The sequence below is a fragment of the Melozone crissalis genome, unplaced genomic scaffold (assembly GCF_028551555.1).
Source record: "Melozone crissalis strain CALT ecotype California unplaced genomic scaffold, PUWL_Pcris_2 ptg000033l_1, whole genome shotgun sequence".
In the NCBI taxonomy this organism is placed as follows: domain Eukaryota; kingdom Metazoa; phylum Chordata; class Aves; order Passeriformes; family Passerellidae; genus Melozone; species Melozone crissalis.
In genome coordinates, this window is record NW_026535811.1 from 9,366,835 (window position 1) to 9,391,749 (window position 24,915).

The 24,915-nt window shown below is 40.8% G+C and overlaps 1 protein-coding gene across 1 annotated transcript in view; it reads right to left on the reverse strand.

Moving 5' to 3' along the window:
* Nucleotides 1-22,350, reverse strand: part of LOC128940408 (potassium voltage-gated channel subfamily KQT member 1-like) — a 402,931-nt gene extending 380,581 nt beyond the window's left edge. The window contains exons 1-2 of the mRNA XM_054281792.1: nt 21,965-22,350; nt 8,248-8,338 (exon numbers count right to left, since the gene is read on the reverse strand). Of these exons, the coding sequence (XP_054137767.1) occupies nt 8,248-8,338; nt 21,965-22,350 (477 nt within the window). The remainder of the gene's footprint in view (nt 1-8,247; nt 8,339-21,964) is intronic.
* Between the last annotated feature and the right edge of the window lie 2,565 nt (nt 22,351-24,915).

Below are 24,915 nucleotides of genomic sequence, written 5' to 3' on the forward strand. Positions count from 1 at the left end.
TTAGAACGTTCCTGTATTGTCAGTCTAGCATTTTGTTTTTCTTCTTAGTAATCTCTGAGTTCCACTAAAGGAACCAGAGCACTGTTTATGAGAGTGGAAGAACCATTTTCATGGACCTCCATGAGACGTTACAATTGCTTTTGGTGAAAAGCTGCGTAGAAAGGAGACAATCAGAAGTGCCAAGGAAGCAAAAACTTCTTAGATTTTCCTTGATTATCCTCTGAGGGCACTTTTAAAATCTAAATTAAAACTACATCTGGCCTGAGGGTATTTTATGATCAGAACCCATCTTGGTTATGCCCAGAAAACCCTGATGAAGTCAACACGGTTGCACAGTCCATGAAAAGGAAAAATAAATTATTGACAGGAAGGAGGGAAAGGAGGAACTTACATCTTCAACAAATTTGACATTAATTACTGATCACAGTTCATTTTGTCCTGGACAGGTGTCCACATTACCAAAACCACAGCCATTAACACATTTGTTGGCAGCCTCAGACAGGCCAAAGACCAAAAAAGCATGGAAACTGGACAAACATCACAGCTCTGCTGGTGGTCCCTCAAAAAAACAAGGAAGATTGTGATATTTGCACTCTTGTTGTGCGTACTCCTAATGTAAGATATTTCCAGAGCTGCCAAGGCTGATCAATCTTCACCTCACTAAATTCACCTTCCAAAAAACCCCCTAACCTCCCTCCTTTTCCTCTTCTACACATAAACACTTTTCAGAGCCTTAAATTTATTGCCTCACATTTATCTTCTGGTAAAAGGAAAAAAAAAAACAACCAAGCAATTTTCTGTAAAGTCAGAAAAATTATTAATTCTCACTATAATGGTAACAAATGATGGTGAGAACTTGTGGACAAAATATGAACCAGAACAAAATCAGCACAAACAATCTGCAAATGAAATTTACATCCATCTGTGTGTCAGTCTGAGATCATTCTCCAGCCTTCTGCAATTTTCCAGAAGCCTTGCTTTCAAAATGGGATTACACCCGTAAGTAACCCAAAAACCCTTTTGATTTTGGCTCCCAGCAGTATTTTTCCCCTTCTGGAAGTGGTCAAGGAAGAAGTGCATGATGAAGGATTCTGAGCAGATTTAATAGACCTGGAAAGCACCTTGGCATCAACAGAAAGCCAGGGATGAACTCCTCTAATGAAACTGAAACCAAAATTAGTGAGTGGGAACAAACCATTATTCATAAAAATGAGATCCATATCTATGGATATGGATTCTTCACACATGTCACAGTCTCTTCCTGTTTTGATCGTGGCAACTCAAATTGCCACAGGAATACCAACAAATGAATTTAATTACAGATTTTAAACTGGGTCTGTGCTATCCAACACCTCTGCTAAAGTCAGTAGCAGCATTCCATTGCTCTGTGTTTCTCCCTCTATTCTGGGGAAAAGACTTAAGACACATAAGGACTATAATAGTCCTTGCTCTTAAATTAATTTCATCTTTGAAATATTTTTTTGCTTTTCTGAAGTCTATCCACTGCATAAATCTTCCCTCCCTCCACCAAATTGATAATAAAATAATACATAGTCATGTTTATGCTATTTTTAGTATAATTTCATTTTATTAATTTAATTAAAATTTTGCAAAAATAAGCTTAAAGGGAAATATGCACACAAATAACTTCCCCCATATATAATTCAATCAATCAAATAAAAAACCCTTGTGGAAAAGCCATCAACATTTATCCAAAAATGTCATTGATGACCAAATTAAAAAATGCCTGCATTAACACAGAAATCCAACACTTTTACACAGGCATGTGTGTGTGTGTGTAAATTAAATATATAGCCTGGAATTTATAATTTATCCCAGTTTGGTTATGGATAACTGCACTGGGGAAGCAGGAGAGGGAAGTTCGCCGGAGTGATTAAAGTGCACACATGAAAAAGAAGGGTATTTTCTCAGCTGCAGCTGTGTTTTAGGTGGAGAGCACACACAAGGCTCTCTTCACTTTTTTTATTGGAATATTTAGGTGCTGGGGTAAAAGGAGGAAGTGGGATGGCTAAATGAATAGTGTGTTCTCACGGAGATTCAATCAAGGAATGGCAGCCCCAGACAATGAAGCCTCAGAAAGAGGCATAAAGGTTTAATAGTCCAAATGTTTGCACACGTGTACTTGTGTCCCAAATTTAATCTGATAACCTGTCTTCAAGGTTTTCCAGTCCTTACAGTTGAAAATGTCCATTTAGTGACCTGTTCAGTTTAATAGCTGCTCAAATGCCATGAAAACCTACTGATACTGAGAATGTTTCTTTTCTACCATCATGCTGGCTCTTGCAAAGATGAGAGATGTCCAGTGTGAAAATAAAATACCCAATATACAGAACAAAAAATGCCAAATGCTGCTAAGTGTCCTATAGTACCATTGACTTACACTTCCAAATTTTAGGTGAAACCAATGCACTCAAAGGCTGTTGTTTGGATACAAGTGGATTTAACATTTCATAAAAAATACACTTCCATGCACACCTGACAAATAACTGCATTTTCTGACTTCCTACCAGAAGTATGCTTGTTTTTCACTTGTTTACTGCCTCCTGCATGGAATGAAGCTGTACACTCCTGAGGGAAGCACAGGGTGCTCCCCCTGTGACAGCCACATTCAAGTGAGCTGGGTGAATCACAGAGGAAGAGTTATTTTTTAATTCTGTTTAAGCAGGTAACAATTTTTCTCCAAAGAAAATCAGCTATTTTTGACAAGGACTCTTTTCTCAATTGCTTGATTCTGAAAGATGCCATTAAGGTAAATATAATCAAATAGATAATGATTAAGATTCAGTAAGTTAGTGGCTGAAATTCTAATTTCTCTATAGATCCACAGAAGCCTTCCAGCTCTCCCCAGCACATCCCTGAAGGGACCACCTCTGGTAGGTGGTGAAGGGTTTAGCTTTGCTCCTGGAGTGGAAAATAATACAGTGTGCCTATGCACTTCAGAATTTTAAATCATTACTTCCATGTTTTTTAACCTTTTGATTTGGGAGGGTGTCAATATTTTGAGGAGAGGAACTGAAAAAATCCTGCATGTGTCTCTCCACCTTCCCCTCACTCCCAAGAAATGTTTCTCAAATCTCTTGGCCACATTCTAAAACTCCTTTGCACAGAGAACTCCACTGAGCCCCAGTGAGTCAAACTTCACTAAGGGAATTATGAGCTGGCTCTTTGCTAGTTAGCTTTGTCAATCAGCCTTACCTACTGCAGAAGGATTTCTATTTCAGACCTTTGAAAAGCACACAGCTATCACTGAGAGTGTTCTGTGGTGCATTAGGCACAAGGTAATATAACCCACAGGAAGAACTGAATTATAATTCACACTGAGAAGCTTGAGAGTTGCATTTGATTCCAGAAAAACAATGATAACTCAGCAAGATCACTCAGCAGACAACTTGAGCTTATACAATGTGTTGAAAGACTTGTCAACTCAGTTTTTTTTCCTAATATGTTTTATGTATGAAACAACATTCCATCTCTATTATTTGTATTGTTATAATATAATATTCCCAATCTATTTTTTCATCTTCCCACAGACCAACAAGAAGCTCAGAAAGAAACAGGGATTCTCCTCCTTGCTTTCTCTCGCAGAAGTTTACAGGAGTAAAAGAATACAGCAAATGCTTATGAGCCATAAGTTTCTTTTTATTCATGTGTGTTCTGCACTCACAGGGTCTGGCTCTCCCACAGTACACAGAAATTAATGTATTTTCCACCCAGGCAGTTTGGCTGTCAGTGCCTTTATGGGACTGAACACCTGCTGTCACCCAGGGAGCATACACTACACAAATACCACAAAATGCCATGAATTATTATGGGATACCCTGTAAGAAGTCCATTATCAGCTGTAAGAAACAGTGTGGTGAGGACAGCAGGAAGAGCACCTGTGAACTCCATATATTGCACTGTCCAATGATCACTTTATCAAACAGACCTGGGGAAGGCCCTAAGTGTTCAAGCTATATGGCAAAGATCAGATTTAGAATTATAAACCAGCACAGAGGCAAGAAATAGATAAAAATTCTGCCTTTTTTCTTCCTAATGCTGACTGCTTTGATGGCATGGAGAAAACAACCTCAACCCTATTAGAATACATTCACCATAAATCACAGAGACTACTCAATTAAGTTTTTGCAGGCTTGTTTCTCCTCTGCTACAGGTTAGAGCTGACCCAACAGCTACACAGCTTAGATGGGAGATGGGGCAAAACCAGAGACAAAGAAAAATCAACAGGAGAGCTCCTCCACTGCAGGCAGGAAGTCCTCAGTGGAGGAAGAGAAAGAGAAAAGAGAAAAAAACCACCCTGATGTCCAGTTCAGAACCAGAGCAGTTAAACAGTGACATGCCTTAGGTGGGTTAAGTAAACCAATTATCATTTGGCACTCTGAAGTTTGGGTACTTTGGGCAGCCTTGCCTATATTTACAGCAGGAGGATGCGTATCTCCATGAAAAGAGAGTCTCTGAGGCAATTGTGTACCCTCTGGCGCAGTGAACTGCAGGTGTTCATGCGTTCGGGAGAGATGTCAGTGGTTTTTCCAGCAAAGAAAGGAAATTCTTCTGCATATTGGGTCTTCTATTTTCCTTTTCCAGAGGAAAGCAGATGCATAAAGTCTGTCTCCAAAAGGGAGGTACCACAGGGCCTGAATTCAGTTGAATCAGTATGATTTATAGCAAAACCAGTCTATTTTCTTCAAGTTAAGAATACACTCAGTATTCTTAAATTTAAAAAGTAATTAACATCAAAATACTAAATCAGACAAAACTTTTCCCTTACTCCTGTAGCACTATCATTATACAAATTGTATGTTTATTGTGCTGTTACAGTGTCTAAAAACATGTGTATGATGAAAATAATATTTTGTTGTTGTTTTTAGACTGGCACAGTTAGTGCAAGTTGCCCCACAAAGTAAGAAGCTCTCTTTTTACAAGGTCTTTTGCAATTAAATAAAAATAAAAATCGGCCTTTTAGAAACTACCATGGTGACCTCTCCTGGTAGAAAAATATATGACGTCTAACCATGAAAACAGATTAATCCTCAAAGGAGGTACACCTGGCCCATTTTATAGCTTATTTTTTCATTCCATATCCTGAAAGATCTAGATGCCATTTAAAAATCAAAACTGACACAAGAACTACTATATCATCAAGGAAACATTACAGCCTCTTGCTGGAGAGGCAAAAGCCTAATCAAGAGGCTTGGCAATTTTTAGGAACACTTTTTCAGCAGAACAATCATAGAACCAGATAAAATTATAACTGTATTATTAGAGAATTAGAACTTGAGACAAAATGGGAGGATAAAATTTTACCTAAACCTGGGGCAACTGGGAATGAAACTCAGCTGTAACTCAGGATCCTCTTGAGTGTTGCCAATACTTTATTTACAATTCTGCCTTGTTTCACAGCACTAGTTTCCCCACACACTGTAAAAGAACTTTTTAATGCATCACATCCTAAATACTGCTGGATAGACCCGTGAGAAATCTTCCTCTGGCACAGATACAGGACCAAGCAAGGCTGGGGAAGCTGCAGATTCATTTTCATACCACACTATAGGCACAATCTGAACAAAAACCAATGGTACATGCATTTAAGCTTTGTACACTGTTAAACAGCATGCACACTGTCATTGTGATCCATTTCTAACAGTATTGGAAACTCCAGGCTTCTCTCTGCAGCTATAAAAGATTCAGAAAGAGCTGTGTTCTTCATTACCCATTCTGTTGGTGTTTACCAATACAAATCCTTGTGCCAATGTCACTGTCACTCCCCTCAAAGGCTGGCTACTAAATACTCAGCAGAGGGAAAGAAACCCAGTCAGGAATTAATAAATCTCATAAAATGTGTATACATGAAACAATTAAATTGGAGTATGTCAGACAGAGCTGGGAAGAACTCTCCCAAGAGTGACAGGGAACACACAAAATATTTGGTAGCATGAGAACAAAAACATCCTTCAAACAACAACATTTCCAGTTCAAGACAAGCAATTTCACCAATTCTGCTACCATGGAATTAAACTGATTTTACCACAGTGATGGAGATTTACATGTTGTCTTCTGTTTGCAAGTACAAAGAACAGACATTTCCTTTGAACCCAAGCAAAAGCATCAAATAAAACAACTATGGCAGAGGGGAGGCCCAGCATCAGCCTGTACCTGAACCTGTGGCTATGCAATGTTTTCAGTCATCTCAAAGATAAGAATTGGCCTTCACACTGAAACACAGGGCTAAAAGTCACATTCCTTTCCTCCAGAATTCACTTGAATTGTCAGAGACTTGAGAACATATGCTTAGGAAATGGGAGGAGAGTAAAAATTTGGGGCTTCTTTTTTACTCTTAGTTCCAGCAACTGCTTCTTCAGTCCCCTATTTCTATTCTAGTACAAACACTGTGATATTCCCTCCTTAGTATATTCATATAGCTTGTCTGAATTGGCTTCACACCTGACAAGAAATTCTCTTAGACCATCCAGATGTCTTAAGAACATTAACCTAATGACATCTTTGAAACACCAGGCTCTGGTGTCTCAGGACACATCCAGTGCTACATCTGTTACCAATGTCTCATCTCTGCTCCAGTGACTCATATTATCCAAAATTGTACTTGGCACACCCTCTCACCCTCCCTATGAAAATACAAAAACATTTCCATGTCTTCAAGTACCAAGCACTATCCCTCTTGTCAGGCCTTAGCAACTTGCAACAGGACATTTCTGACATTGATCCTTTCCAATGGTTAATCTACCTGAATATAATGAAAAGCAGTTTGCTCACAAGTGGGCAAAAACTACAAACATTACATGCCAGTATTTATTTGCTGCTGAGGGCTATAGAAGAATTACAGGGTCATTCACTCAGGAGAGAAACAAGCCAATTTCACTTTGAACTTGATCCATTAAATGCTTTGACCCAGTTTTGATTCTCACCACACTGGCAGTGTCCTCTGTCCCCAGTTTCAGGAGAGCAAACAGAATGCACTTGGAGAGACAAAAATCTAGTTTTATGAACAGTCAGCTGTGCTATGAAGTAGATCGGAGTAAAGAAGTAAAGAGAACAGCAATCTCCACACTTCTGTGGGGTGAACACTTTCCTGGCTCAAATGGGAGAGCTGGTTAGAATTTCCTTCAGGTAAAGGTGGGAAGATGTGCTCCAAGCAGGAGTTCAACCATTTAACTCCTGGCAGCAAGAAGTCTCCCAACTCTATGAAAAAAAAACTGATTTCATTAGCTCTAAAAACAATCTTCTCTTACTGAAGTGAATATTTTTCAGACCAAACCAAGTTTTAAGATAATTTTTTTTCTAGGCAAGTGACTCTACAGTAGCCAGCAGAACAACTACCCTGCGTACTGGCCATTTCTAGGAACTATGGAAACAGCAGGAGGAAAAACTCCAGAGAGGCACACAAAAACTGTACATGCTAATGTAGCCTAAGCCATAGGAAAACAAAGAAGTAACTGATTTTTATTTTCAAAACAGATGGAAAACCAAATTCTATCACATTAAAATTCACCATTTGGCAAAAGGGAACTACAATAAGAATACTGAGATCATCACACACTGAGATCAGAGGATTTGAGTGGCTAAATACAGATATTGCAAGGAACCGTTCGAAAGTTATTTACTCCAGTTTTATCAAGGATGTTTAATCTCCATTTTTTCACTCCCTAAAGGTGAATAGAGGCATGGGGGAACAGAGGAGGGACATTGTCTAGTGTATTCATGCAAGTTAATTGCACTTTTGATTCCCACCAAGCAAGCACTAACTTCAAATCTTAATCACTGGTGACAGCAGTGTGATAGGAGCTCTTCCTTTCTGTTCTGTAGAGCAGCAAACCAGGCTGCAGAAATCACCTGCCTCTGAAAAGCAGTGATCTTGGCCAAATTTTTACCATAAGACTTAGAAAACACACACTTTAAAAATTCATTCCTATAAAATATCTTGTTCCATGCTGCCTAAGACTGATGAACACCAGTTGTCCACCATAAGAGATGGTGGGAAAAGCAAGTTCATAAAAACTGGTAATCTAACAAGTGTCCTCATAGTTCAAGGATCTAGAAAATAATCATCCCCATTAAACTGTGACCTTTCTCTAATGAAAGCAGGCACTCTTTTAAATGTCCTGCTAGCATGCTCTGCATGAGGATTTTTAACAGTTATCTCACTGGCTCACAGAAAGCAATTCATGTTCAGTCAAAGTGATCAGCCCTTCCCAAAAAAAGTTCACTTACCATCCAGAAAAGGGTTCCAATGGCAAACTCAGAATAGTGCTCTATAGTAGACAGTACACTGAATATTAAACAGATCAGCACCAGGAGAAATCTGTAAAAAGAAAACAGTGTTTAGTGACTTGTCAAGTTGAACTGTAAATCTAGATCTACTTTTTTCTCTCTCTCATTCACATAAATTTTTTATCACAAATACTTTGTTTTTAATCAGTCAATTCTTCCTACTCAAATGATTATCATCATTTTGCATTCATTCAGCTTTCAGAAACATAGAATAAAAATGACAGGAAGGCTGAACACAGTAAATCAATAGGTAAAGCTCACATTATCAAGCATATTTCTCAGGGAAGGTTGTCATAGTGAATATTTCATATTTCACTGATTGCTGTACAACTTAACAGAGACACAAACTACACTCAGTGGGTTTTGGTAGCTTTTACATGAAAGTTACAGGTGGAAAAGCTTATCAAGAAGGGGAAAAACTCTTGTACAACCTATGGACCTGTGACAAGATGAATTCCTTTGGAGTTTATCCATGGTCTTGCCCCAGTGGACACTTTTATCAGCGTTGCAGAAGAAGAGATGAAATGCACCTCATCAAGCCCACAGCTGACACAAGCACAGGAGTTTGGTCACTAAGCTTGAGGTTAGTGGTGCCTGCACAGGCTACAGAACAGACATACAGGAATCTCCTAAAACTTGACAGGAGCAAACCTTTTTCTGTTTTTAGAGTGCCTCAGAGTTTTAGACTGCCTTAGCAACCCCAGGAAGGGCAATATTGAATACTGGAAACAATTCTTTGGCATGTTTGGTCTGATCATTCACACACTGCAAGGAAATTGCAAGTATGTGCTAACACGGGCAAGGAGGGACAGTTGTATCTCAGCTGCCACATAGACAACAGCTGACTTCTTCAACCCTAAAACTGGATTTGAAGTTATGAAAACAAAAGGTCCTGCTTCCTTTCATTTGCTCTGGAAGGAATCTGACACTATTTAAGCACAAGTGGAGATTTGAGATGATTAGGGCCACTATTAATTAACAGATTTTGTAAGTAGTGGTTAGAGCTCTACATGTACAATTGTCTCTGAATCAAGTTTGCATTTCTTCAATATTTACCTGTCCTGATCCACAATAATACATGTTATTATCATACAAGGGTAGCAGCACCTTTAGCTCAGGACAGATCTCAGCCACGCTCTCATGGTTTATGAGTTCCACAACCTTCTCTCCTGGTTTTATGTATTGAGATTCTCTCTTTTCTTATTTTTTTTTTCCCCATTTCCAAATCACACACTAAAACCATTCAAAGGACCCTTTAAATTCACTTAACTTATGGCACTATATCCTCTGGCCAGTGAGTGTCACTCCTTCCCAATGAATAGCAAGGGCAGCTCACATGAACTGAGTACAAATTCAGTCGCAGTGGGGACAAAGTCAAAGACAAGCACAGATTCATGATTTAGTGAGGGTATCAAGAACAGCAACAACCACAAAAGAACAAAACAAAATGAACCACACAAAACCTCAAATGAACCAACCAATTAAAAGAACATTAAAAGAACACCACAAAACAAAAAGAAAATCCTTCTGTGGGCAGGGTGTCATCTCCATGGGGACACAGCAACCTGCTGAAGTGAGAGGGAATGGAAGAACATAATTCCTACTCTGGAACCAACATGGAAGTAGATCTGCCTGTCTTTTACTGGAATTGCTGAGAAACTGCATTTGGGACAGGTGAGGGACAGTTTCTGGTATTCTCAGCCAGAGTTAGATAGACTTAAGAAGGTAAAAATAGCAGGAGTGTTTCAAGGTAGACACAAAACCAAATACAAGGCCAAAATGCTTCTCGTCCAGGCAGTGATTTCATAATACATTATCACCCAACCCAGGCAGCAGTTCATGGATGGACACACCCTCAGTGTGAAGAACCTGGGACTGCTTTCCCCTTGGATTTGTGTGTCTGGAGGGGGAGGCAGGACAGGGCTGGAGCCAAAAGCCTTGAGGTGCCATTCAGGACCCCTGGTTTGCACAGCAGCCCCACAGCCAGGGTTTAGCCATGGCTGGTGATGTCCCTGTGTGCACCTGCAGCAGTTTATGCTCAGTGCTCACCACAGGCTGTTGGGAAGTAGCCCTGGGTGGAGTTTGGTGAGTAAGTGGTATCTGAGGTATGACAAAAGGGCTGCAGACAAGTAGTGGGAACAAAGGTCAAGGCGTCCCTGCACCCCAAGTAAATCCACTCCCAGAGAAACCAACAGCCCTTCTGCACCTTTTCTCCGGCACAGTGGAGCACCATCTTCTTCCCTCTCTGATCTCTCTGAGCCAACAGTCAGGGCATGCTGCCTTTACAGCTTCCTTTAATTTGCTGTCACTGGACCACACACCACAATGCAGGTTAGCTTTGATGAGTCCACATTTAAAGATAAACAGCACAATGAACTCCAGTTGATCTGCAGAACCCAACAAGCTACACCTCTCTGCCTCTCAGGCAATCAGAAAATCTCTTCGTGGACTGCTCCTAATGGAATGCTAAACAATTGCAACCAATCTAAACACACTGGAGGAAAAAAGCTTGGGTAAGTGGCAAATTCCCTGCAAAGAGCTGGATGCATGGTCCACAGGCAAACCCCCAGCAAGGCTCCTCCCTGAATATCTCTCTGTTTGTCTCAGGGTCTCACTGCAGGTGTTGGTTAGAGGGACAGCTGTCCCTCAAAGGCAATGCCAAAGTCTACCAGTGTTAACTCGTTAGCAAGTTCCAAACAGATCCTGGGTCTCCCTGAATATTTCTGATTGGATTTCTGGGTAAGGCAAGTGGATGGGTGCATGTTTCATATTGCTGGCTTGGGGTGAAGCCATTTAAAGCTTGTCATATGGCAATTTCCCTTTCCCCACCAGCTCCAGCCTGGCTTCCTCATGTCACCCCTGCTATCCATACTCTCTTCTGCAAAGGACAAAACATATCCTGGGTCTCCCTGAATATTTCTGATTGGATTTCTGGGATACCTGTAAGTAAGGCAAGTGCATGAGAGCGTGTTTCATACTGCTGGCTTGGGGTGAAGCCATTTAAACCTTGTCATATGGCAATTTCCCTTTCCCCACAAGCTCCAGCCTGGCTTCCTCATGTTGCCCCTGCTAACGATCCTCTCTCCTGCAAAGGACAATTCTCTGTGCTCTGAGAGTGAGAAAACAGGGTGTGATTGTTTACTTGCTTGCAGGGAGTTATTGCATCCACAGAGAACAGTTTCACCCACTGGCAGCTGTTCAGCTCCTAAAGGCAGGAAGCTAATAAGAGAGAGATATAAATAATTACCAACTAGTAGAGCTGTCTACTCTTTCCTATCCTAAAGGAACTGAGGTTCTGCTTTCTAGTACTTTGTTCTGTTTCATTCTTTCTGTGATTCTTGAGGATGCTGAGGCACAACCTGAGCTGTTACTTCCGTAAATACTTTTTTCCCTTTTCTGCCACAGAGCTACTAAAAACAGTGAAGGATCTCCTCACAAAACACCTGGCTTTCTTTTCCATTTTTTTTTTTTTTTTGTGAAGATAGAAATTTATTCCTGATCACCTATTTACAGACTCTTCCTCATTCTCTCTTTGAGCAGAAAAAAAATATTTTACATATCAGAGGAAAGAGGAGCACTTGAGAACTTCCCCTTTTGTTTCAGATTCTCACATAACACCTTTCACACCTACAGAAGATGAAGTGTCATGCTTTCCCAAGAGACATCTTGCTAATGTAAATGAAATTTTAGTATTTCTTGACTTCTGCTCTGTTCCTTAAGCCTCAGGTATACACAAAAATACAACTGCTTTCTCATCAATGCTTTTAGACCATGATCCTTAAATCTGTTCCATGTGGTAACCAGATTAAAGAGGCAATCCTGTTAAAGGTTGCAAATTAGTGCTTCTTTATGTCCTGGTCCTCTTAAACATTGCCTCCTTTTGGAGAGTAGCTGGTGTGACTGGAAACATGTTTCTGTTGCTGTTATAGGGAAAAATTCTATTTAATAGATTTATTGACCATGAGCACACTTCACTGAAGCCTACAAACACTGGGAACTAGGAGGTTAACTTAACACTGAGAGCAAAATGATGCCAAGCACTTTCTCCAGGGTGAACCTTCCAAAGGTCATGCTGTAACAAACTTATTTTCCATGGAAGACAAGCCTAATGGAAGTTCTTAAAGGAGGAGCAATCGTAATTCCTCCTTTTTAAGTTTTGCGGCAAATAATTCCATTTCTAGCAAAAACTGTGCACGTGGGGCTTTGTGTTTATCTCCCGCAGATAAGTGCACTTGAAGTGCTGATATACCAGATGCTTGTGGGAATGTTATCTCTTGGACAATAAAAAAGGGATGGGTGGGGAGGGGACAAACTTGTAAATTCACAGACAGAGATATACTCCTTGGCAACCAAGCACAAAACAGTAGCTTTGGGGCCTTCTGGGCTTTACCAAAATTTGTTGACTCTGCAAAGTTTTGTTTGGAGAAAAAAACACTTTTAGAAAAATATGAGCTCTATAATGAAAGCAAATCAAGAAAAATTGTTATGGAAAAGCTATCGAAACCCATGCTCTATAGAATTGAGTGTCCTGGACCGTGGGTTGCTGATGATTTTAACACAACCAGATGTGTCCTGTTCCTTGCTCAAAACTGAGCTACTGTGCCTCTCTTCACTCTGGGAAAGCCCTCCAGGTAGGTAACTACAAATGGCTTCTACATGTTCCAGCTGAAAGTACATGGAAACCCTGCCTTTTAGATTCCTTAGATAATCCTTTCTTCTATCTGCTATTTTCTCCAGAAGCTTTGAGCAGCCTGCTTTAGTGGAAGGTGTCCCTGCCCATGGCAGGGGGTGGAATTCAATGATCTGTAAGGTCTCTTCCAACCCAAACTGTCCTGTGAGTCTAGGAAACTAAGCCAAAATGTTCCAGCCTACTATCACAGTAGGGAAGAAATAATGCAGTTGCTTCAGCTGGACTTAAATTAAAAGAAAAATGGACTGAATTTAGGCTAATATGTCCAAGTAAATCCATGTGCAACTACACCCATTGGAGTTTCAGCTTTTTTCTGGATGATAGACTACAGAGTTGTCTAAAGGAGACCAAAAGCTCTAAGTCAGCCTGTTGTTAGGGACAATAAATGAGTTTAGCAAACAGAAAGTTCTTTGAGGGGCTCCAGCAGCATGGGCTGCTTTCTATTTTAACTGGTCATTTTGTGGCAGGAAAATTAAGGAGAGCATTTTTTTCTTTTTTTCATACTCTAAAAGTTCATGTTCTCATTCCTGAGTGAATAAAACACTTTCTTCCAAATGGGACTCCACTGTCTCATGTTGAACAGCCATGTGCTTCTGAAAAACATTCCTGCTGCTCTGAATGAAACCTCACTCCTGGTCCTTACATATTTTTGTTATCCAAAAGAGTTTCTAGGTCATGAAGAGAAGGTTGTCCCCGTGCCTTTGTGGGCAAGTTTTGATATCCCTCAGTTCTCTCATAAATCTGTTTCCAGGCTCCTGAGGTTTGATGTGTCTTTGAAAGGTCCTGTGCTTATCCATATGCAATCATACACAAATTAGAGTTGGTTGGAAATTTTGGTAAAGGGACAGTTTTTCTGCTGAAAATACCAATCTGTTAAAATTAGAAATAGTCTGGGAATGTGTTGGTTTCAGCAGAAGTGGAGAAGGAGACCAGACACGTTTTAATGGAAACCTGCCTAGCTTTGGACTCCACTAACAGGGAGCTTGCCTAGAAGAGAATTTGGCCATATCTGATTTTCTTTTTCCTACCCCAGAATAAAATATTTTCAGAGCTTTGAAGCCCTCAGCCAAAGGAAAATCCCACCTATTGCATGGATATACTGAAGATATCTGTTTTCAGCTGTCTCTTCTGAATTGCACCCAGAAATGCCCAATAGCCCCATTGCACATAACATGAAGTTACCCTCCTGGTTCCTATCAGAAATAATAAGTCGATATTTCTACAACACCAAGGGAATTTAAAATTTCACTCACAAATAGTGAAATTACCTGCATATACAGAATTCATCACAAACAGGGCTGGATCAACAGCTAAAACCAATGTTGTTCAAACCACAGCATGAGCCACACATCCTACAAGAAGTCTCCCACATGAAACCAGCTTTCTGGATCTACTGACCCAAGCTGTTGGATGTTATTTATAAACATCCACAGCTCCATTAGTAACGAGCACTTCACATTTCCAAACATTTGACAGCCTAACTTAATTGCTGTTCTTTGAAGAGCACTAGGATTTGGATTTTGCTTTTTGTACGAGTTTATCTGGCAGTACTTCAGAACTGACAAATTGCATTCATGCATCCCTTACAACCACCAGGAGCACTGGTCTTACTGAAACCTTTTATTTAATGCCCTGCCTTTCCTGGGATTTAAGCTCCTTGATTCCACTGAGTGCCCATATATTCCACTGACGTCTGTGCTTCTGTGTTTCTCTTGCTTTTTTCTTTGCATGTCTTGCAATCTTCCATTCTGATTCTACAGCTAAGACTTTCTAGAAGAGATATAATCAGTTCTTTAAACAGTGACAAAACCAGTCCATCATCATGACTTCAGTGTTGATGATTCTGATACTTTTATCACCAACCTTGACTGTAACACAAAAGTCAGTAGGTTTTGGCATGTGATTTAGGACAGGAAATTCCAACCACCATTCAAAACGCAACACCAGCTTCCTCATAGTAGTCACATTAAATAATGTCTCTTGGGCTCAGAAGGAGGAAAGGGAAAGAACAAATGTATATAACGATGCTGTGAGAATACATCTGCTGAGTTAATGTCAGCTTGATCATCACTTTTCTTCTTGAATTTGGTACCATGTACAGTCCTCGAGTTCACGAGCAATTATAACATTAATACCAAGGAATATCTTTTTATTTTGCAGGATTCTGTAAGAACAGAGGGGAGTTTTTCCACAAAAGCATAACCAAATTCCATCAACAGCACCATAGCAATGTCAAGCACAGTATTTGTTTTCACTACAGCAACATTAGACTGTGGGGGCAGATGTTAATGTATATTAATTGCTCAGATTACTACAAAATTGAGCTTCTGGAATAAGATGGATTGAATTTCTTACAGAAATGATGGAAAAAGTCATCAATAATTCAAAAAAATGAAAATAGAACTTACTCATGCTGTGGCTTTGTGCCCTGTGGTTAGGTGATGGTGCCTAACACGAAGTACTCCCAAATCCAAGCTCTTCCTTAAGAGATTTCCTAACATCTCTCTCCTGAAAAGACTCCTTGGTGCTAAACAATCTAAAGGACCTCAAAGTGAAGTGTTCTCATCTTGGGGATATTAATTTCTCCTCTAGACAAATGTCTGTTTTAACCAAATGAGAAGAAGCACAGTATCTCTGATATCTCTCATCTCCTGTCCATGTTAGCTGGAGCTCGCCAGCTGGCTCACAGCTTTTTGGTAAGGCCCTTTCAGACAGAACATGCTCAGACAGTGTGGTTGCAGAAACCCCATTTCCTCAGGAAGAGAGGTTAAAAATTAATAACTAACCCCATGTATTCTTAGAACAACCAAACCCTGGAACTTTACAGAATGCTAATGACAATTTTCTTTCATATCAGTGTCCCTTCATTAGCAACTTCAGCCATTCCACCATCTCATCCATGCAACTCTAAGCAGCAAGAGGAACATCCCACTTTAATGAATAAGGAGTTTTTGAATTTCTTCTTTTCAATACTGCTCCTCTTTTGGTACCTGAAGCTTGTCATCAGAGACATCTGCTTAGTACCTCTCAGTAGTTAGTACACAGATGAAAAGTAGCTATTGCAGTTCTAAACTGAAAACTTTGTCAGTGACATTTTTATATAAAATTCCAAATAATTAACTGGCAAGAAACACCCTAAACACAATAAGTAATGAGTAATAATAATAATAATAGGCCTTACTCTTACGAAAGTACACCATGTCCAGAATTAAGCTGCAACATCAAGGTCAAAGCCAGAATCTCAAAAGCAGCCATGTGCTTATAATTACTCTGAACTTTAGTTGTTGCTTGTGTTGGTCATATTACAATCACATCATTGGAAAAAGCAAAATATCTGCTTGCATTCTAGAGATAATTGTGGAAAGGACAGAAATGGGAATTTGACAGTCCCTTTGAGATAAACAGTTATAAATAATGGGTTATATGCTTCATTTCCAGATAAAAACAGGAGCTGGAGAACACTGTGCTAACTTATTTCAGTTCTCTAAAGAGCTGCTACACTCAAAGAATCAAAATATATGCAGGCAAGTGCCCCATAAAATGGAACCACTAGACCCTTACATATTTTGCCTTTTAAAGTTCTTTACATCAGCAACAGTTTTACGCCAAACAAAAATGGAATATCAGCCAGAATGGTGGCTCTGAACTTCTGCAATTTCATTAACAGAACACAACTAGCATTTCTTACATGGAGTTGGAGGAAGTAAAAAAATCTGAGAAAGCAAAGTCTGAGGAGAAACAATAATAGGAAAAAATTGCAATTTTTAATTTGTCCAAATAATCTGAATTCACTTGTTTACATATTACTCACAGTGACACAGACATTGGTGCACAGAATCTTTCCTAAAGGAAAAAACCCCCTTCTGGCTAGCCCCCCCTTTTATAAACAAGTTTTTTGATCTTTTTGTACTTTCCTCATGAAGTTTTAAGTCCATGGTGTTATTGATGCTGTTCACATTTTTGTAAGGATCATGGACTTTTAATTATTCAGAAGTAACTGTTCGGTTGAGGTTTTTTCAACAAGATGGCAGGAACAGGAGTGTGTGTTTGTGTGCGTGTGTGTGTTTGTGTGTGTGTGTGTGTGTGTTTGTGTTTTTTTGTTTTTTGTGTCTTTTTTTCTCTTTGATGGAGCTGTGGGAGTCGGTCTGGAAGAGGAGAGGGGTAGCAAAGTAAATCTAGGGCATGTTTTCATATAAAACTGAGCCCACACCACAGCTCTCTGTTGGGAGAAAAAAAAAAAGAAAAAGAAGAAAGAGAACTTTGCCTCATTCCATTCCAGTCCTGGCCAACTGTGTTAGTGCTGGTTGCATCCCCGTTGGACCACTTGCTGACATGCTGCAACTCCTGAGGGTCCCAAAAGCTCCTCGTTTCCTGCTGATCTAGATTCCTGCCATTACAGGGAGCTGATGAAGCGTAGGAGGGCTCCAGTGAGTGCCAGAAGAAACACGAGTCGTGCAGCAGAAATGTGTGTCCAGAAGAGAAGAAGGGGAGGTGGCAGAGGGGCACCAAGAGTTTTTGGCATTGGTAAATCACCCTGCCAGCTCTTGGGAAACCATATTCTAGGGAAGACATTTTCCCTGTCTACCACACAATTCCCAGAGACAGGCAGCATCCCATTGAGTATTTTGGAGCAACAGCCATTACCCTCTCTAAGTCACCATTTGGAGGAGTTGTTTCCCCAGAAATCCCAAGGCTGCCTGCAGACCAGACTTTATTTTATATACTACCCAAAGTCTGCATTTATTAAATGTTTTGCAGTCAAACCAGGTGGTCTGCCGTACTTGCCAGATGATTTGTAATGCTACTTTGCAATTATTGTGCACGATTTTATATGAAATTCAACAAGTAGTTTTGATCCACTGAGAAAACAAGAGTGGGGAAGTGTTTCAAGGTGCTTCATGTGCAGTAGCAACCTGACTGAAGACCTGCCACTCTTTCCCACTGGGGTAAGAGGCTGCTGCTGGTGCCAGAAGCTGAACTGGCTATCCCAGTTAACTCCAAGTTTAAGTACCAAAGGACAATAGAGCTGGCAGCAGCAAGCTGAGTGCTGGAGGTGGATGAGGGGAGCAGAACCCATGCTGGCTTGTTAGCAATGAGCTGGTAGATCAGCTCACCTCATCCCAAAAGAGGTTATGGGACACAAAGGCTGGTCTAACTTTTGAATGGGAGCAAGGTCTAACACTCATTTAACAAGTGGCCAAACCAGCACAAAGTGACCTGGAACAGCTGCAAGTTCTCACTGAAGATTTTGCAGAGTTACACAGCAAGAAAATGGCAGGCCTGAGAACACAGCTAAGAGTCCCTGTCCTGGACCTCCCCCTTGCCTTGGACTTGCCTCCACTCCCAGCCAGCCTGTGGTTTCTCCAGAGCCTGACAGCAGCCCTTCCAGCTGTGCTGACTCCAGGGCTGATGTGACATCCATTTGCTAGGAGCTGGACTGGGACCAACAGCTCCTTTTGTATCTCCCCACAGCCACCACTGCTTCTTCTTCTACTGAACTCTTGACTTGGACAAAATTCAAATTAGTTGCCTAAGGGTGAAAGGTTCCTTGTCCCATCATGAATTCCACACCCCCGCTTTCCCTAGCTCCCAGCTGTCATGTCCTACCCCTCTTCCTCCCAGTGGCTCTCTGAGCTTCTTGACCCTTTTCAGCTGTCCCCTTTGTGCCTGTATCCAGCTTTCTGATATCCACAACCTGGTTTTCCTCTTTCCTTTGTCAGATTCTCTTTGCTCTTGTGCTACTCTGCTCTCGTATTGTTTTCCTCCAGTTTCAGCATCTCTGGCACTACTCTCAGCTTCCACCACAAACCAACGCGGATCTCAGCGTCTCAATCCCAGGTTCTCCTTTCTCCCTCTTTCACCACGCTCAGTGTGAGCCAGTTGTCCTGCTCCCTCACTTCCTAGTGCAAAGGAACCCAGGTTCCTTCTAAGTCTCTGGCTTTTTAACTGGAAAATTCACCTACCCAGGCAAGAGCAGCACAAAAGACCAAAATCAGCAGTCCCTGCATGCTCCAGAGGAATGGAAAAGATAGGAAAAGGGAGCTGGACTGCAGTGAGCAGGGTGTAACTGAGAGGGAAAACACGATGGATCGTGGGCACACTCGGGGGTTTCCTGCCTGGAAGCCACACTGCGACATCACCTCGGGCTGACACAAGGTGGCCTCTGTGGCTCACACAACAGTGATAAGTGACAGCCAGCCAGGTGCACACAACATTCCAGCCCACAGTGGAGCCATTCCAGCAGGCACTAAATGGATGTAGGCTTCAGAAATATATCCATCACATAAGTAAGATTCCACCTGCAATTAAGTGATTTAAATGTGTAGGTTTGCCAAGTAAGGTCACTGCCACAAATAACTCATCACCAGTACAAGTTGTATTTTTCTTTCATATTTCAAAATATGAGGGTTATACCCTAATACCTGACATTTGGATGTGATTTAAGCAAGTGCATAGCTGAGTTTAGAAATTAATCCAAGCCAGGCGCATGCCGCTTTTTCTGGAATGAGAACTCACAGCAAATAGCTGGGCTCTAACACAGGTGATCTCCAACACCCCAAGACTCTCACACAGCCACAGGAATTGCTTGGTTTGGATCAATACATTGTCAGTTCATGGAGCAGCTGCTTCTCAAGCCCTCAGCTCTTGCTAAATCCTCTACTCTACTGGGCTTTTTGCAAGTGAAGTATTTCACAAAACTAAACTAGAAATTATCCAAATGAGAAGGTTTTCAAGACCAGCAGGAGGGATTCTCAAGTAAACCCACTCACCCCTTCAAACATTTTGTTTTGAAACCATAATTTCAACCTCCACTAAAACTCCAATAACTCCACTAAAATAATACAAATTCTAGATTTAATTAGGCAAAAAATAATTCCATTTCCTACCACTGTTATGAAGTTCCATAAGAACCCTGAGCTTATTCCCTTAAAAGAAACTCTCTGCGAGTGTTACCAGTGATTATCTTGGTAATTTCAGAATGAGAATAGGTCACCTCCTGGAGCACTTGCTGTTCCCTCACCTTGCCTGGCTTTGGAAAGTCAGGCTCTTTCTAGCAGAACTGACTCCAGATCAGAGCAGGCTCCAGTCCCTCTTGGACAGAAAGTTCCCCCAAGTCTGTAAATAAATTGTCTGATCTTTGTGGCACATGAAGGACAGAAGGGACACAGCACATCCAGCTCCTCCAGCCATGTACTTTAAAGTCTGGATTTGTTAGGAAAAGAACAAATCATCATAATGATCACCATCAATCAGCTGCACTTAAGTTACCTCCAAACCCACACATAAAACCCAGGAAGCTGTTTAAAAATAAATTACAGGTTGTTCTAATTATAAAATTAAGTGCATTTTAAATTAGTAGTTTATTTTTTAACAAGGTTTTGCTGTAATGATATATAATCTTATAAGGCATGTTCTTTCCAAAACAGAAACTTGTTATTTAAATGAATACATCATGTAGTTACTGGGATAATTATTTGCAAAAATATCCTTGAGACAAAATGCTTGCCAAAAGCTGTTTCAAATGTTTCCTTTCTAGGAGCCTCAAAGACAAATAATTTTAAGAGCACTCAATTTACATATTCTTTCATGTAAATGGTAGGAATCCTTAAAAAAACAGTTGCTATTGGTATTACCATTATTTTCTCCAATTTTCTAGTATTGAGGGGGTGTACAGATTTTTTTGCTTTATTTTAATGCTCATTTCAGAATAAAAAAGTGCATATTAAAGGTCAACCTCAGTTGGGGATAAAAGCAACACAGATGATGAAACAAATGAAATTTAGCAAGATTAGTAGTCTCAACTAGGCTTAAATCATGACTATTCATATATTTAAATCTACACAAATCACATCTTTTTAGTTGTTAGGAATAAAGCATGCTATAAACATAGTCCTTGAAAGAGGCTTTATATTTTTGCTTGGAGAAATTTCGTTAATCAAAAAAATTCTTTCAAAAATACATATATGATATTGAGGAGGGAAAGGAAGCAAGTATTAATGAGAATATTTTATGCTAAATAGAAGCATTAGGGTTCATCCCTAGAATTACCATACGTTTCTCTGGGCAGTTCCTGACTGCAGCCACTGATAATGGTTTTTTTCCTAAAATGCAATCAGGCCATAGTTTATCTCAGACAAACAGAGTAATTTCAACACTCTGCATTTCTTTAGGAAATATGCTAAGTTTATAATAAAAGCAAGGCCTTTTGGCTCAGCTGGCCAGTAGAACTTGCTCTGGTCTCAGTGAGAGCACAACTGGACCCTTTCTACAGCTAAGATGACGAATTATCTTTCTGTTCAGCAGCGTTCAGAACAGTAATTGAGGTCTTGCTAAGCTTGACAGATACCATAAGCAACCAAAGAAAACAGTAACAGCTGGATTAATATATCAACCACTGCTTTACAAGGGTAAATGGAAGCCTTAATTGCCTCCTTGCATGTACTACATACGTGGTTTAATGAAAAACATTTCACCAAGTTTGTACTCATTTCATGCTCGTGACTATAAATCAATTCAAATTAGTAATGTTATATGTTTGTCTGACAAATTACTTGTTTTGGCTCTTTAACATGAGCAAAACAAACTTAAAAGAGCAGAATGTGTCTCATCACAGCTGGACCTGCCACATCTGCTAAAAACTGCAATGTCTGAAGCTGGAACAGTGTAAAGCAGCTCAACCAACAATCAGAACTGCCAGGAGTACAGAAGGACTTGCCCTCAGAAATTCCAAATATACATGTACACCCTTGAAAACAAAGATCATTTGAAGAATAAAAAGCCTTCTCTGGAAATGATAATGCCTATATTGGCTGATTCTTGAGGAACTGGCTTTTCCACTGCCTTGAGAGGATTACTCATGGAACAGGTTTTGAGCACAGGAGATCAAGCACTGATTCCTGGCTGATTTAAATGGGCAGTTTCAGATTTTTCTTACATGAAAGATCATGTGAAAATGTAGGTACTTACACAGCAAAATGATAGATAAAACACTTCCACCCACTGGGCCTCTCCAGGAAGTTGTAGACCTGTCCCTGGGTGCTGGTTCTGGTCAGATATTGGCTCTGGAAGCACTCCACGGTCCGGGCCCTGCCGGCTCCGCTGTCCAAGCAGGCTGCAGCCTTTGTGCCTTCCCCGGGGCTCTGGGCAATCCCAGCTCCCTTTTCCATGCAGGGCTCTGCATTCAGTGCCACAGGAGAGTACTGCATGGTGCTGAGGTTCCCCCTGACTTCCAGCAACGGTGCAGATTTGCTGTTTCCACTCAGAGTGCTCAGCTGGAGAGTGGAGGAGCCTTGATCCTGCCCGCGGTGGTTACACACCGGGTGTGCAGCAGCTTCTGCACCACCACGGGACATCCTGCAGCAGCACTCAGGTATTGCTGCCTCTGATCAATATTTAAAATCATGAAGGAGGGATTGGATGTCTCCTGTGACCAAGGCGCTCCAGCAGCTGATAAGGTGACTTTGCGCTGTTATCATGAAGTTTCTCTGTGACACGAGTGTGAGCTGCCAGCCTGTCACCTGCTGCCACTCACATCCTCTGAAATTAAGTCACAAAAACCTATGAGACAGTAACAACAGAAGGAACAGGAGTCTGGGAAAGGGAAGAGGTTGAGACTTCTGGAGGAAGGAAAAAAAATGAATTTCAAAGTTACATTGTTAAAAAGAAAGCCTAGAACTATTTAAACAGTGCAACACTTGTGCAGCAGCAGAGAGAGCTGATCCTACCAGATTACTTTAAGCTGAGCAGTTCTTGAAGTGCCCTGATTAGAAATGAAGTGTTGCCCAAAACACTCCTGAATGAGGCTTTGATCTTCAACACCTACACCTCAGATAAACTTATCTAAAACATCAATATTACAGGAAGAATTTAAGACTTAAATAAATTTTTTCAGTCACCTCATGGGACCCAATCTTGCAGTCCGCAGTACTTGGGAACAACTTTTCTCAAGTGTAAAATGGAGGATGCCATTAATGATAACTAATACTGGAAGGTTAATATTGCTACAAGGGAAAATATCAAAGACTCCTGGCCCGATCCTCAATTTTATCCAAGCCCTTTCATGTTTGCACCTAATTTTGCTACTCTCAAACAAGTACCTAGACAAAATAGAAAAGACAATAGGGTTCTTCTAGATCAATATGTATTTCATAAATCAGAATTCAATTTCTGCTAATACAGAGCAGCAATTTCTTAGCAGCAACACTAATAATTTTGTAAGACTGAGAGTGGATGTCTTTTTTTGAACTGCCTTATTTCTTACACCCCATATTCAGAGTTACTTTAGCCTCAGTAGAATATTTTAGAGAGAGAATTTCAGCCTTCACACTCTCCTGCCCTTTTTCAAATTAAGCCTATTTTTTGCTGTTGCTTAAAGCTCCTCCTGTGTAGTGAATGAACTCCCAGTGCAGTACATTTGAACAGAGCCCTCCAAGTTATCCCACAAAATATTTACATGTATACATTTTAACATGACTTTCCTACACAGGGCTCATTTCTTAACACTGCTCATGGAAAGGTGAGCATCAGTTCACATTTCCACACCAGTCCTAGTGCAAAGAGAGAAATTCATCCCTTCCCTCAGCATTTCTCTTAATGAACAGCTGGAGGGTGCAAACATTAAAGCACAAAGCCCTTCATCCCAGTCAGCCTGAGAAGCACCTCTAAGAGCATCCCTTCACTCTGGGGTGCTGAGGCTGCCTGGACAAGGCTGGCTATGCAGAGCTGCAAGCCTGGCACACCTTCCCTGGGCTGCTCCATCCCCACACAGCACCCCACAGACACAGCACACAAAAACCTGAAAGCAGCTGGCAATCAGCACCTACTTTCTCCAGGCGTGTCCCTCGGCTGCTGCACACCCTGGAGTCCCTGGAGAGGTGCAGGAGAGGAGCTGCTGCCCGGCTCTGCCCACGGCTCCCCAAGTCCCACCCTGAGCAAGGCAGGGGCCCTCCCTTTGGGCTGCCTTATATGGCTGCCCTTGCAAAAGGCGCAGAAAGAATCGGGAACAGTTTGGATGATTTCAGAGAGGAGTTACTTCTGTCTCTTCCTGCTGTCAAAACCAGCAATCACAAGCAACAGCTTAACTTCCCTCCCAGTCTTTTTCTTATCTGCAGACACTTCATTGCAATGCATTAAAGGCAGCCTTTCCTTACTGCACATCTTTAAACGCTGAATTAGGTGATGCCTGTGGCAAGCTGGAGGCTCTGCATCCTCCTTTCATACTGGGAAAGATTAAACAGCAGCTTCAGTTGCTCAGGGCTTTTTCCATAAAGTTTTGACAAAGCCAAAAGCAGTGCTTCATTGTTACATTAAGTATTGGAAAATGAGGATTCTCTCATGTTGTTGCCCTTTTGAGCTCCAGGTCATTTTTTATATTAATTTTGGAGGAAAAGAATCCCAAACATAACCATTCCAGCATCCAACTCTCCATTTTATTGTTGACCTTTCTAATCAGGAAGGAGAAAGAGAATACTGCTATTTCTCTCCTTTCCTCCCTCTTGTAACAGAAATCAGACTGTTGTCTGCAGTGCCAACATTCCAAACTTAAGCTTCTCAGTTTTCCAGAGCCAGGAGTTTGAGAATGGAACAAAGGTACCTCTTTCACCCTATGGTTATCATCAGTGGGGAATGCTGCCATTGCACATAGTCTTCACTTTTTCTCATAATTGTTTGTGGGGCTAAGGCATCTCTTTCCTTGGAAAGATTATTCCAGAAAGTTATTTTTTAGTTTCCTAGTTACATTTCCATACCATTGCAAAAACTCCAAAACAAAACAAAAACCCAAACCCAAACCCTTTTAGTTCCTTTCTTTTTTCTTGATATATGACACATGTAGTCTGATCTAAAAGCCAACCCATCCAGAACATTTTCCTTGGATGCTGTGTTGCTCAGTTTACCCTGTGCACAGAATTGAATACATT